The 13118-nt window shown below is 55.7% G+C and overlaps 1 protein-coding gene across 7 annotated transcripts; it reads right to left on the bottom strand.

Moving 5' to 3' along the window:
- Positions 1-26: 26 nt before the first annotated feature.
- ATPAF2 (ATP synthase mitochondrial F1 complex assembly factor 2) lies at positions 27-13110 on the bottom strand. Of its 7 annotated transcripts, none has more exons than XM_081218094.1 (9): positions 12818-13110; positions 7233-7280; positions 6846-6991; positions 5764-5861; positions 4272-4352; positions 2638-2750; positions 2203-2318; positions 669-802; positions 27-266 (listed from the first exon to the last, which is right to left on the bottom strand). In XM_081218094.1, the coding sequence occupies exons 1-9, from the start codon at positions 12948-12950 to the stop codon at positions 110-112; spliced, it is 1026 nt and encodes a 341-aa protein (XP_081074220.1). In that variant the 5' UTR covers positions 12951-13110; the 3' UTR covers positions 27-109. The 7 variants fall into 7 exon arrangements, with proteins under 7 accessions (XP_081074220.1, XP_081074221.1, XP_081074222.1 ...); XM_081218095.1 differs by having other exon boundaries at positions 7233-7277; XM_081218096.1 differs by lacking the exon at positions 7233-7280.
- Positions 13111-13118: the final 8 nt, after the last annotated feature.

Genomic DNA, 13118 nt, shown 5'->3' with positions numbered 1-13118 from the left:
ACTTTCTAATTTTTTAAATATATATTTTAAAATTTATTTATATTTATTTTTGGCTGTGTTGGGTCTTTGTTGCTGTGTGCGGGCTTTCTCTAGTTGCGGCGAGCAGGGGCTACTCTTCGTTGCGGTGCGTGGGCTTCTCATTGCTGTGGCTTCTCTTGTTGTGCAGCAAGGGCTCTAGGCGCGCAGGCTCAGTAGCTGTGGCGCATGGGCTTAGTTGCTCCGCGGCATGTGGGATCTTCCCGGACCAGGGCTCGAACCCGTGTCTCCTGCATTGGCAGGTGGATTCGTAACCACTGCGCCACCAGGGAAACCCTACTTTCTATTTTTAAGAGTAAATCATTTTTGCTAAAACAGTAGGAACAAACCAACAGAAACAGATGGCTCAGACCAAGAGGGACTCAGTTTTAAAAGACTGATTAAAAACTGGAAAACAAAAGCCTTGGTGCTAAGGGCCACTGAGAGCTCCCCGGTGGGAGGGTCCGGCCCAGCAGCACGTGCCCTATGGGTAGGCAGGGTGGCCTCGGGGACCCAGAGGTGACCGGAGCAATGAGTGGAGGCTCCATGCGCTTCGAGGCAAAGAATCATTCAATATAATCACTCGTACCCACGCCCCCTGCCTCGGCCCAAGCTGGCCTCCACCAGCCGCATGGCTTGGGGCCTGGCCTCACCCCTGCAGCAGCTTGTGCTTGACGGCCGAGCTCTCGGAGCAGAGGTGCACGAAGAGGGCGCCGGCGGCCGTGCGCGCCTGCAGGTCCTGCAGCTCGTAGTCGTGGGCCCACTCGACGTTGCCCCACTTCTGGATCTGAGGGGAGGACGGGACAGGCCACTGGGTGACCGGCCAGAGCCACGATGTCCCATAGCTGAGGAGAGTAGGCTCTGATCCCGCCCGAACATGAGAGACACGCAGGGGGAGCGAGAGGTGAGAAAACACGGTGGGGGGGGGGAGGGCAGAGCAGGCACCGTGCTCATGGGTACGGCCACACGTGCATCCTCCCCAGGGGCCTGACCTTCCCACGGGGAGGCTGGTGTGAGGCAGTCTGCAAAGTGTCACCCTCCATGAGCTGCCTCGCTGGGCAGGGCTGCAAGTGCCCCGGTGTGTGGGGGGGAATGAATAAACCAGCCAGGGCCACATGGTCGCTGCAGCCGGGCTCCTGGGGGAGGCCAGGACAGCAGAGGCCGGCATGTCTGTACCGGGCAGGGCTGCAGACTCTCTCTCCAGGAGGAGCCCTGTCCTGTGCATGGCTGTCAGTGCGACTCCAGTCCACCCTGTGGGCCCCTCCCTGGCCAGCGGCCCAGAGGCGTGGGCCCCCCACCCAGGAACTCAAGATCTACCTGCATTTCAGGTGGCCCAGAACATCTGAAGGGCGTTTTATACTCTCAGAGAACTGTTTTGCGGTGGGTGGAATGTGAGGTTCAGGGAATCATGGCCCCGCTTGGACCCCGCAGCCAAAAGTAGAGCCCGGACTGGAAACCAGGTTTCCTGGCTGCCGCCTCCAGGCCCAGATCACCCTCTTCCCATCCAACCCTTTCTCACACCAGAGAGTAGCCGGCCTCTCACAACACAGAAGCAGTTTTATCCCCTGGCATTTTCCTGAGCGGATGACTAGACGAACTTGGGAAATGCTGTCATTACAAAAGGGTTTTCATCATGCTAGGAGCCAACTTGTAACAGCAATTAACCTTCTGAGGCTGGAGAAGTGACAAGGGCACTGCGGAAAACACCATCATTCTGAGTTAAAAAACGCAAACGGCAGTGCAGCAAAGACTTATTAATTGAGCCCCCTGAACGAAACGTGCACAAGCCAGCAGCCCCCAGGGCCCGCTGTGCGCACGTCCGGGTGTGCAGGCTCAGCCTCCAGAAGCACCCACGTGGCCCCCGCTCATCTTGAGGGGCCCAGCCTGCAGCTGTGCCCGAACTGTCCTGAACCTCCACCTGCAGAGGGGGGGCTCCAAGACCCGCCTCTGGTATCATCTCAGGGGGCGCCCACGCCTCGGATTCCTCCTGAGCAAGATGGGAAACAAGAGCCCGCGCCCAACACGGTGCTGAGAAGAGGCGGCGAGGCGGTGAGGGAGGGCTGCGCAGCACCGCCGTGGTTTGCTACCGTTGTGACGTGACAACACCTCTGCGGGCCTTAGCATCTGGGCTCCGTGTGTACACGGCGGGGTGCCCTTCGGGGAGTCTGCCCTGGGGCTGCGCCTCACCTGGAAGGCCTCCTCCAGGCGGGACAGCAGCACGGCCTGCTCCACCGTCAGGTGCACATCGATCAGGCCCAAGGTCAGCACCATGGACTTGAGCTGGCTCACCACAAACTCAATCCCTGCAGGGACACGGCCAGGTCAGGACCTGGGGCCCCCACCCCACACAGGGCGGTCACCAGGCGGGGGGCGAAGCCTTGGCCGCACTCCTCGAGGCGTGCTCTGCTCCTGCCGGGGGTGGGCCCCGGCCCACCGGGGCGAGCGCTCCACCCCGTGACCCGAGCCAGGCCAGGGAGACTTGAATGGAGACTCCTGAAGAGGGGAGAGCCACGTCCCCCAGGGAGGGTGTGAACCTGCTGGCCCGTGGACCAGGGGACAGGTAAGCATGACAGCCCTCCAGCCCCAGCCCGTCCTCCCTGGCCAACAGGAAGCACCACGTACCTTGTAGGGCCCACATGTTGTAAGAGGCCAGGTGGCTGACCAGCACCTCCTGAGTCCGGGCTGGGATGCTGGGCCCCGTGATGCTGGTGGAGGAGCCGATCTTCACGCCATATCTAAAAGGGAGAGGCTGCATGTCTGTCTGTCCTGCTGTGCAGCCCAGCTTTTGCCCAGAAGCAGAGCCCCAGCCTGCTGAGCACACGTGTGCCCCTTCAGGGGCCAGCTGGGAATACTGACAGCACCTGCCACTGCAGTCAGTGGCCTCCTGACCTAGTACCTTCTGTCACCAAGAGCAGAGGGCAAGAAACAGCTCTGGATGGAGGCACAGTTTGCAAGTCAGGAAGCAGGGGGTCACTTATAGCTCCTGAAATTCGAATTCATTGGCCTGAACGTCCATCAGAACTATGGGCTGCCTGCGTTTCAAACCTTTGCAGAAAAGTTTTCACATGTGAGCCATAAAAGACTTCTTTTAAATATTGTTTTCTTTACAATAGTTGTGTATGTCCTGTATCAGGCAATCATTTTTTCACACATTTATTAAGCCTCTACCATACACAAGGCACTGTTTTTGGTCTGGGACACGAGCTAGCTTCAAGAATGGTACATTTTCAAGAACAATCTTAACTACATAAAATGCAAGAAAAAACAATGGAATAAAAGCAATTTTTGTAATTTCCTTTCACATATCACTGATTTTTCCCATTGGTTTAGAAACAGTCTTTCTGAAATTTCCAATAGTACCAATGGAACACAGGAAGTGGCCACGTTTTCCTGTAATCTGCTACGGGTGAGAAATTTCAACTGCCACAAAAAGCTGACAATTTTGTACCATAGCAAAGGCCTGCAGGCACCAAACTATTGTTCCATTTCACTGGGCTCCAAAATGGCATTGCATCTTTGCGGTTCTCACATGGCATCTAGTCGTTCGGTTTTATCTGATCCTTCAGCACACTGGTTATGCCTCTTACTACAAAACCCAAGGATGCCGACACATCGCAGGCGCTCAGGAAATGTGTACAGATAAAAAACGCTATGCCAAAACCACTCCGTGTACGCACACTTACAAAATACTGTGGTCAAGGGAGCACAGGGTCAGAGCCCTTTGCGAATCCCCTGGGAATGAAATGAAACTGAATCAACTGTGCCGTATCAATGGTCTGTTCAATTCTGCACAAGAGTCTTCCTGCTAAGGAAAAGCCCTGGGTATCATCAATCCCTGGAAACCTCCCACCCACAGGTTCACCTGTCCAGACTTTTCTCCATGTGTCAGGATCACACACGCTGCTTTGTGATTGTGTATACGACTGTACAGCAACTGTGACAACGAGCAGGACGGTATCCGCCAATGCGAGCATTCAGTGTGTGCCAAGCAGGGCGCATTACTTCGCGTACACCTCCCGACACCCTGGGAGGTAGGGATTATGAGCCCCACTCACAGACAAGGAAGCTCAGAGAGATCAAGTCACTAGCCCAAGGTCACACAGTCAATGGGGGAAGAAGCACTGAACAGCATTTCCCCCCAAGGTGGCCCTGTCCCGAGTCCCCTGGGTGCTCTGAACTCAGAACGTTGACCAGCTCAGGGCCTCGGCTGTCTAGCATGGCCTGGACCCTGGCCTGCCCAGCGCTGAGCGGCTCACCTCCTCTCGGCCCAGCCTATGACTGGGTCCCACTCGTTCCTCTGCAGCTCCACCAGCGTCTCTGGTTCTTCCACCCTGCAGCTAATTCAGTGCAAAAGCACCTCCATTAATAAAAAAGTACAATTCTCTCATCCAACGACAGACACAGATACACAAAACACAACAGCAGAAGACCTCTCCACCCCCTACCCCTGCCCCCAAACCTTTCCCCCAAAGCAGTGGTTCTCAAAGTGTGGCCCAGGGCTCACCCTGGACCTTGCTGGAAATGCACATCCTTAGGCCCCGCCCTCTGGGGGTGGAGACTAGCAACCCGCAGCTTCACAAGCCCTCCAGGGGTTCTGCGTGAGCTTGACTTTGAGACCCACTGTCCCGAACATCCCCAGTTATCGACAGGTCACTGCCTGCAGTGCTGCCCTGGTGCTGCTCTCAACACTAACACTGTCCCCAGACCCACACCCCCTTGGTCCCAGGATGCTGTGCCAGAAGCTCAGTCACTCGTCCTGCCTGCCAGCCCCTCCCAAGAGGCGGAGCCCCGGCCACGGACCAGCTGCCTGTCTGCCCACCTGCCTCCCAGCTATAGATGTGGCCGCCAGTGGCCCTGCCCGGCACCACCGATGCCAGGCCACACCACTGTTCTGACCAAGAGACAGAGATGAGGGTCAGCTGAGGGGAGCTGAGCTGCAAGGCCTCCTGGGACGGAAGCCTGAGGGGGTGCTGGGGAGGCCAGGCTGGTGCGAGCAGAAGTGGCAGGGAGGTCACGAGGGTGCGGGGAGGAGGCTGCCCAGGGGAGAGGAGTGGCCCCCAGGGCGGAGGGGACTCCCACCCGCATCTGCTCTCAGTACTGGGATGGTCTCCAAGAAAACCCCCCTTCTCTGAGCTGGGCTGGAAGGGTGCTGTTCCCTGTAACCAAACGGTCCCTAACACAAACGGTGCAGACTTTCCAACAGCAGTGCCAGCAGCCTCTGCAGGGGCACCTCTGTCCCCTCGCCCCAGTGCCGATTTCACGTGCCATCCAGGAGGTACCCGGGTGCCGGAGCATTCCAGCGGCAGACACAGGGCTGCTCAGTTGTTCCTTCCACTTCCTGTCAACACCCCCGACCCACCCGCTAAAGAACCCGGGCGTGGGGAGGATGCAGACGAGGACGCCAGCCGCTGGATGCCAAGGTCGGGCCATCCGTGACCCAGCGGACAAGTGATGAGCAGGCGATCCACATGAGAACGTGCGGTGGCCGGACGTGACCCCCTGGGTCCTAGAGCCTGAGAGAGCTGCAGAGGCCACCAGCCTGTCCCGCTCCAGGCCAGGGGACAGCTGCTGGCTGTGGGAGAGGGCCGGCCCGAACCTGGGGCAGCCCACGCCCTCCGGCCCGGGGTCTGCAGAGCATCTGAGTGCTGAGGAGGTAAGGGCCTGCCCTCTCCTCCACTGAGAAGGCTCTGGGCAAACAGCCTAAGAGACTCGCTCAGGCCCCGGGGAGGCTGCCCACACGTCCATTACCAGACGGTGTCAGTGTCCAGGAACTTTGCGGCTGCCCAGATGAGCTGGTCCTTGTCTCGCTGGGTCGGGTTGTCTAGAGACGTGTTGCACAGTGTGGTCTGGATCAAAGGCAGAGAGAGAGCCCGTCAGCACAGCCAGTCCCGAGGACACTGCCCAGGCCCCAGGAACAATGAACTCCCCCAAGGTCTCAGTCTCTGTACTACCAGGCTCTGCGGTGTTTAATTCAATCTTCACCACAACCCTTTCCAGGAGGTACTATTATTGTACCCATTACAGAGACGTGGGAACCCAGGCCCAGGGAGGTCAGGTCCAGTGAAGGTGACGTGGAGGCGTTCCTGGATCTAGCTGAGAAGCTCACCCACCAACTCCCCGATGTCTCAGAAAGCAGGGGACAAGCCAGCCAAGCCAGCCAAGCCAGGGACAGGACGGTTTTTCCAGATCTGCCTTGTGGCCCACAGGCTGCTGAGCTACCCGAAGGCTACATCTGCAGCCCGTGTCCCCTGTTCCCTGGACACTCCAGGGGAGCTGGCATGCGGGTGGAGAGGCTGAGAAGCCTGACTGGGGCCTGGGTCCATGTGCCGGGAAGCGCAGACTCTCGACGCATCGTTTCGTCCCGTCCTGACCACCGCTCACTTTTCAGGGTGGGAACCTTGCCCAAGGGGCAGCAAGTTGCCCAAGGTGACCGAGTGGGCCCCTCCCCCAGCTGCTCCTCTAGGGCCTCAGGGAGGCCAGCTTCTCAGGGAGGCCACCAACCCTGCTGAGTGCGAACCGAGCTGAGGCCAGGCTGGCTACGTGCTGCTGAGGAGATGGACAGCGGGCATGACCAGCATGTCCATGACCAGCACGTGACCCAGACCATCACAGACCCTCAGAGCTGACAAAACAAAGGAGCAGCTGCCCCAGAGGGAAATAAGAGAGCTGGCGGCCAGGGAAGGATTGTGTCCCGAGACGCAGGGAGGAACCAGGTCCTGGGGGTGGGGGTGGGGTGGGTGCCCACAGCCCCCAGGGCCCTATCGAAATCGGGAGAGGATCCCTAATTCTGCCCACGAAGCCCGTGGCAGCCTCGGGCTGCGGCCTATCACCAGGTGCATGGTGTACGTCTTGATGGTGTCCTGCTGGGAGTCCCACTCAGTGGCCACAGCGACAGCCAGGGCCTCGCTGGGGACGGTGAAGAGCTTGGCTTGGGGAGTCCTCAGCTTCCTGTGGTCCAGATTGATCTCAAAGCCACCTTGAAAGAACAGATGAAAACCTCTCAGGGGTTAATAAGCAGAATCGAGTGACCACCCCTATATTTAGCTACTTAATTCAGTGCAAAGACGCCCTGAGTCCCTTCTGGGGGGTGGGTGGCTTACAGAAACACACCTGACGGGAGTGCATAGGCCAAGCTCACCGAGGAGCTGGCTGGAGGTGAAAAGTGTTTCCACCCATTCACAGAAACAAAAGAGGCAGTGAAAATTCCACACACTCACCTTCACCCTCTGTGATGCTGACATTCTGATAGAACCTCTTCCTTTCTGCTGGAAAGATTTTTCAAAAGCTCAGCTTAAAATGCTGTGGAGACAGCTCAGGAGGAGCTTGTACCATCACTGCTGATGCTGACTGACCAGCCTGACTTGCACACAGCACCCAAGGGTCTCCCCACTCCACATGGATCAGTGGCTTCTGAGTAACAGGCTAGGGGCAGCAGCCCCGCCGACACGAGACTGGAGGCCCCTGCGTCTCTCTGCAGGCCTCAGTCGGGGTGCCCAGACGGTGTCCAGCATGTTCTCCAGTGCCTGGCTGGGCAGCAAGTCCAAAGCCAGACCAGGCAGGAAGTGGGGGGTGGGGGGATCTGAAGGCTGACTCATCCCTGGGGGAGGGACCCACCCTGCCAGTGCGGCAGAGCATTCTACCACCGGGATCTGGAAAATTCACTTGGTGGGATCCCTGCTCCCCAACAATGTCAAAAGATGGAGGTTTTCTCCCTGGACCCTCCAAGGTCTTGGGTCTCATAAGACAAGTCATCAGACTAGGAGCCTGTGAAGCACCCATATCCTCAGTGATAGAGGGCGAGCTACCAGCAATGGAAACCCCATCCTTACAGGCAGGAGACAGGCTAGTCTTGTAGGATCACACAGAATGGGTCTATTTTGAGTATGAATCACTCCCTTTACAGAACGTCTCTTTTTGTGGCAAAACCACACTTGGTGCCTTTTAAGTGACAATTTTAAGGACTATGTAGATACAAAGAAATGGGTATGTGAAAAAGCATTGCATGTTAAAAGCTAGCCACAAGAAACAGGTTATATAAGCGGAGAACATTAACAAGCTGCTCCTGTGAAGAGTGCTGAACTGGAAATTAATGTCCACTAGGTCCCTTTCTCCTGTGAGGCTGCTTCAATACGTATAAAGAAACAGGTGATTTTCTGTGTCACTTCCCCGGACACTCCTCCTCCTGTCCCAGGCTTCACAGACCAGTGAGTGATTTTTCTACCGGCCTCAATTTCCGGGCTGGCCTTTGCTTTGGAAAGACTCAAAGCCTCAGAACTGCAACACACCACGGTGCACCAGGAACAGAGGACGTGCCTTCCCAGAGCTGCCTCAACACCTTTCTCTTTCTAAACAGTGCCACCTGGCGGGCCTTAAGCCTTAAAGCTAGATTCTGACTTGGGGTCCCTCTACCCATAATCCGGGGGCGGCTGTGACGGAGCGTTTTCAAGTATCAGAATTCTTCAGGCCAGCTATATAAAGAACTCTTGCAATTCAATAATAAAAACACAAATAACCCAACGAAGAAATGGTCAAAGGATCTGAATAGACATTTCTCCAAAGAAAATGTCCAAGTGTCCAAAAAGCACACGAAAAGATGTTTGACATCATTCATCATCAGGGAAATGCAAAGCAAAGTCCCGAGACACCACTTCACACCCACTAGGATGGCTATGACCAAAAAGACAGATGTTGGGGAGGAGGTTGAGAAATTGGGACCTTCGGGCTTCCCTGGTGGCGCAGTGGTTGAGAGTCCGCCTGCCGATGCAGGGGACACGGGTTCGTGCCCCGGTCCGGGAAGATCCCGCATGCCACGGAGCGGCTGGGCCCGTGAGCCATGGCCGCTGAGCCTGCGCATCCGGAGCCTGTGCTCCGCAACGGGAGAGGCCACAGCAGTGAGAGGCCCGTGTACCGCAAAAAAAAAAAAAAAAAAAAAAAAAGAACTAAATGGAGAAATTGGGACATTCATACGTTGCTGGTGGAAATGCCACCTTGGAAAGCAGGGTGGCAGTTCCTCAGAAAGTTAGGTACCATTTGATCCAGCAATTCTACTCTCAGATACCTGCCTGTGAGAAATGAAAACATTTGCCCACACAAAAACCTGTACTCAAGTGTTTACAGAGGCATTCAGAACAGCCAAAAGATGGAAACCACCCAAATGTTCACCAATGGATGACTGCATAAATAAGACACGGTGTGTCCCTACAGTGGAATATTATCAGCTGTGAAAAAGAATGGAATGGTGACACATGCTACCCCTTGGATAAACCTTGAAAACATGCTGAATGAAAAAAAGCCAGTCAAAAAAACCCACATTCCATTTATATGAAATATCCAAACTAAGGAAATCTACAGATACAGAGAATAAAGTAGTGGTTGTCTAGGCCTGGAGGGATTGAGGGGGTGCTCGGAGAGTGGTAGCTAAAGGGTACAGGGATTCTTTGGGATGATAAGAATGTTCTAGAATCGATGGCTGCACAATCCCTTTGAGTATACTAAAACCCACTGAATTGTACACTTTAAGTGAGTGAACTGTAAGTGCATCATATCTCAATAAAGCTGTTTAAAATTTCTTCAGGCCAAATGTATCTACCACATAAATTAATATAAATGGGCAAAATGACTAAACACACCTTTTTTTCCAAATTGCCCTAGCATCCAGAGCAGGGGTTGGCAAACTTCTGCTAAGAGCCAAATAAAGTATTTTAGGCTTTGCAGGCCATCCAGTCTCTGGTGCAACCAGCCAACTCTGCACTGTGGTGAAAGCAGCCTTAGATGCATGTCAGTGAATGAGCAGGGCTGGGTTCCAATAAACCTTTATTAACAAAAACAGGTGGCAGGCGGCCTCCTTATCTACAGCATCTGCCTCAACCCAGCACAAGCAGCCTCTGAAGACAGGGCAGAGACTGAGAAGCTAAACCACTTGTGCAGGCGACAGACAACTTGTAAACAGAGGAGACCCCCAGCCTTGCCCTCACCAGTGTCGTCCTCAGCTGGACAGGCAGCCTCTCCGAACACCTTCCCCTCTAAGCGGCTGACGGCTCCAACGGCTGGTACGGGGCTGGACGCCACACAGCCCGGCAACCCTCTCCTAACCCCCTCCTCGCCTTCTGACAACCTTCAATGGCACAGCGGTCCCTAAGGAGCCAAGTTCAATCTACTTGCCTCTCCAAGTCTTCACGGAGAAGCCCCCACGTGGGTTTAACCTTCCACTCCTCCAAAGACGCACAGACACTCAGGCCGGAAAAGCAGAGCGCTCAGGTCGGTGCGAGACGCCCCGGCCCACTGCTCGGCACTCTTTCACCCACTCTTATCTTCCTCCACGTTTGACTACCTACTAAGAGCCGAAGCTAGCAAGTCTGCAGTAGAAAGGAAGAGGGGCAGGTCAGTGCCACCATGATGGCAAGTGGCACCCACCAACTGGATGAACCTCTGATTAAGGACACTTAAGGGAATTCCCGAACGTGTCCCCTTCACTCGGGTGCTGCCTCCCTGGGGTGCTGTAAAGGAAAAACAACGCTCCCGTTTTCCTTTACACGCTCACACAGATACTATGCTCCAAACGTGGAGCGGGGGCAGTTAGGGTTAGGGATCCCTACCGCTCGGATCACTGATCAACTCTGAGACACCAGCTGAGTGTCCTACAATTGACTCGATTCTGACACCACCCACCTGGAGACAGCGCTGGATCCCATAGATTAAGGACTCAGTCCTACAAGAGTAATGTCCTGCAAGATTAGCTTGCTAGAGCAGCTGACGGAACTTAGGAGAACAGTTTACTTACTAGAGTACCAGTTTACTACAAAAGGATACAACTCGGGGACAGGCAGATGGAGGAGATGCGTGGGGCAAGGTATGGAGGAAAGGGTGCCGAGTTTCCATGCTCTCTCTGGGCACCCTCCCTGCACCTCCACATGTTCCCCAACCTTGAAGCTCTCCAAACCCCATAGCTCAGGGGTTTTATGGAGGCTTCATTACACAGGCATGATTGATTAAATCACAGGTAATTAGTGATCAACCTCCATTTAATCTCCAGTCCCTCTCCCTTTCCCAGAGGTCAGGGGGTGGGGCTGAAACTTCCAACCCTCTAATCAAGTGCGTTTGGTTCCCCTGGTAATCAGCCGCCATCCTTAGGGGCTTTCCCTAAGGAAAAACTCACCTTGTTAACATACACTCAGGTGTGGTTGAAAGGGGCTTGTCATGAGTAATAAGGCCCTCCTTTCACCTTTATCACTCTGGAGCTCTTTTAGGACAGAAGACCGACTATCTTAACAAAAGATTCTCCCATAGCTCTCATTACTTAGTAAGCTACAAGGGTTTTAGGAGACATATGCCAGTACAAGAAAATGACCAAATGTGTACATTTCTTATCATAACTCACACGGTCACAGATGCCCTTCCTTCTTCCCCTTTACTGGCTCTTCATGGATCACCTCCAGGCCCTTCACCTGGGCCCTGACAGGTGCGATCTCTGCTCCCTGCTACATCCATTCCTCTTCCCCATTTGTATGAAATTATGGAACAGAAGGGCGCTCAGAGACAACCTAGCTCTTCAACTCACAGAGGAAAATGATGTCCAAACGAAGCAGTCACATGCCTAAGATCACACAGCTCCTGGTTCAGCGGCATCAGACCTCAGGTATGTGCTTCTGCCACGATGCCAAGCTGCCTGTGGAGCTCTAGATTTCCTAAAGCAGGCAGTGTCACAGCGAGCTCCCTCACCCACTGCCACCTCTGGACGTGTTCCAGCCACCCGCGTTCCACTCTCCCTGCTCTACACCAAGCTCCTTCTCGTCTGTCAAGACTCAGCTTAAACGTTCTTTCACCCAAGACCCTTTCTAGACCCTCAAAACCCCCAAGGTAGGAATAGGTGCTTCTTTGTACCTCACTCACACAGCATATAGGCTATTGTTTTTCTTGTTTGTTTGTTTGTTTGTTGCGGTAGGCGGGCCTCTCACTGCTGTGGCCTCTCCCGCTGCGGAGAACAGGCTCCGGACGTGCAGGCCCAGCGGCCATGGCTCACGGGTCCAGCTGCTCCGCGGCATGTGGGATCCTCCCGGACCGGGGCACGAACCCGTGTCCCCTGCATCGGCAGGAGGACCCTCGATCACTACGCCACCAGGGAAGCCCCTAGGCTATTGTTTAACCAGGGTGTTATAACCTTCTGCACTCGACACTGAACATCACCTATGTAGAGGCTACATCTCTCTTGAAGACAACGGTGCCTTCCGCCCTCAGCACATCAATACTGAGTGACTGGAAGGACAGCTTTACTATCTTCACTCAAAGGCGTCACTCCCACTCCTACCCCTAAAACCTCTCCCCAGAAGCAACGAAAGAGCCACTACCTTCTCCTAAGCCTCATCTGAGTCGGAAGGGGAGAAAGAAGGCACGGGGCATTAATTCCTTAGTAGATGGCAGGGGTCGTGGGAGGGCAGTAGGAGGAAGGGTCAGGACAGCTGCGGAGACGGCGGCCGGGACGGAAGACTGAAAGCCTGGGCTCCAGGTCCCTTCGGTGCCGGGTGGCGGGGACACAGAAAGCAGCCCGGCAGACCGGCCTTTACCCCGCAAACCTCTTAGAGTTTGCTCTGCTCCCTTGGGGCAATCCCGACCCAGAACCCGAATTTCCCCGCCTGAAAACAAGGATGACTTCTGCTTTCCTAATGGAAGAGAAGAAAGCCACACGTGCTAAAGAAAACGACGCGCGTGCGCTCTGGGGCGGTCCCTGCCCTTGCCGGGGCTTCCCTTCCGACCTGTGACCCTGTACGGCCGACTCCTCAGCCTGCTCCGCCCTGGCCTCCCTCACCTGCTGGGGGCGCGTAGGCCCGGGCGTGGGCCGGGGGTTTTGGCCCCGGCCCCTCGGAGGCGGTGAGGCCACCCCGGGGGCTGTTCAGGAGGTGGCGACCCCCGCCCCGCAGCCGGAGGCAGCTCCTCCACATCGCGCGGGGGCCTGGGAGGACGACCGCGCGAGCCCTGAGCGCGGGGAACACCGAGCGGAGGGACCGCACGCTGCGCGCTCGGGTCGCACGAAGCTTCTCACCGGCCGCCGGCGTCCTCAGCCTCCCTGGGCGCCGCCATGTTGCGCACAACACTCGCGGCGCGCCGTC

This window comes from Mesoplodon bidens (assembly GCF_964165515.1).
Source record: "Mesoplodon bidens genome assembly, chromosome: 19".
NCBI lineage: Eukaryota > Metazoa > Chordata > Mammalia > Artiodactyla > Ziphiidae > Mesoplodon > Mesoplodon bidens.
This window is presented reverse-complemented; position numbering and strand designations above follow the sequence as displayed.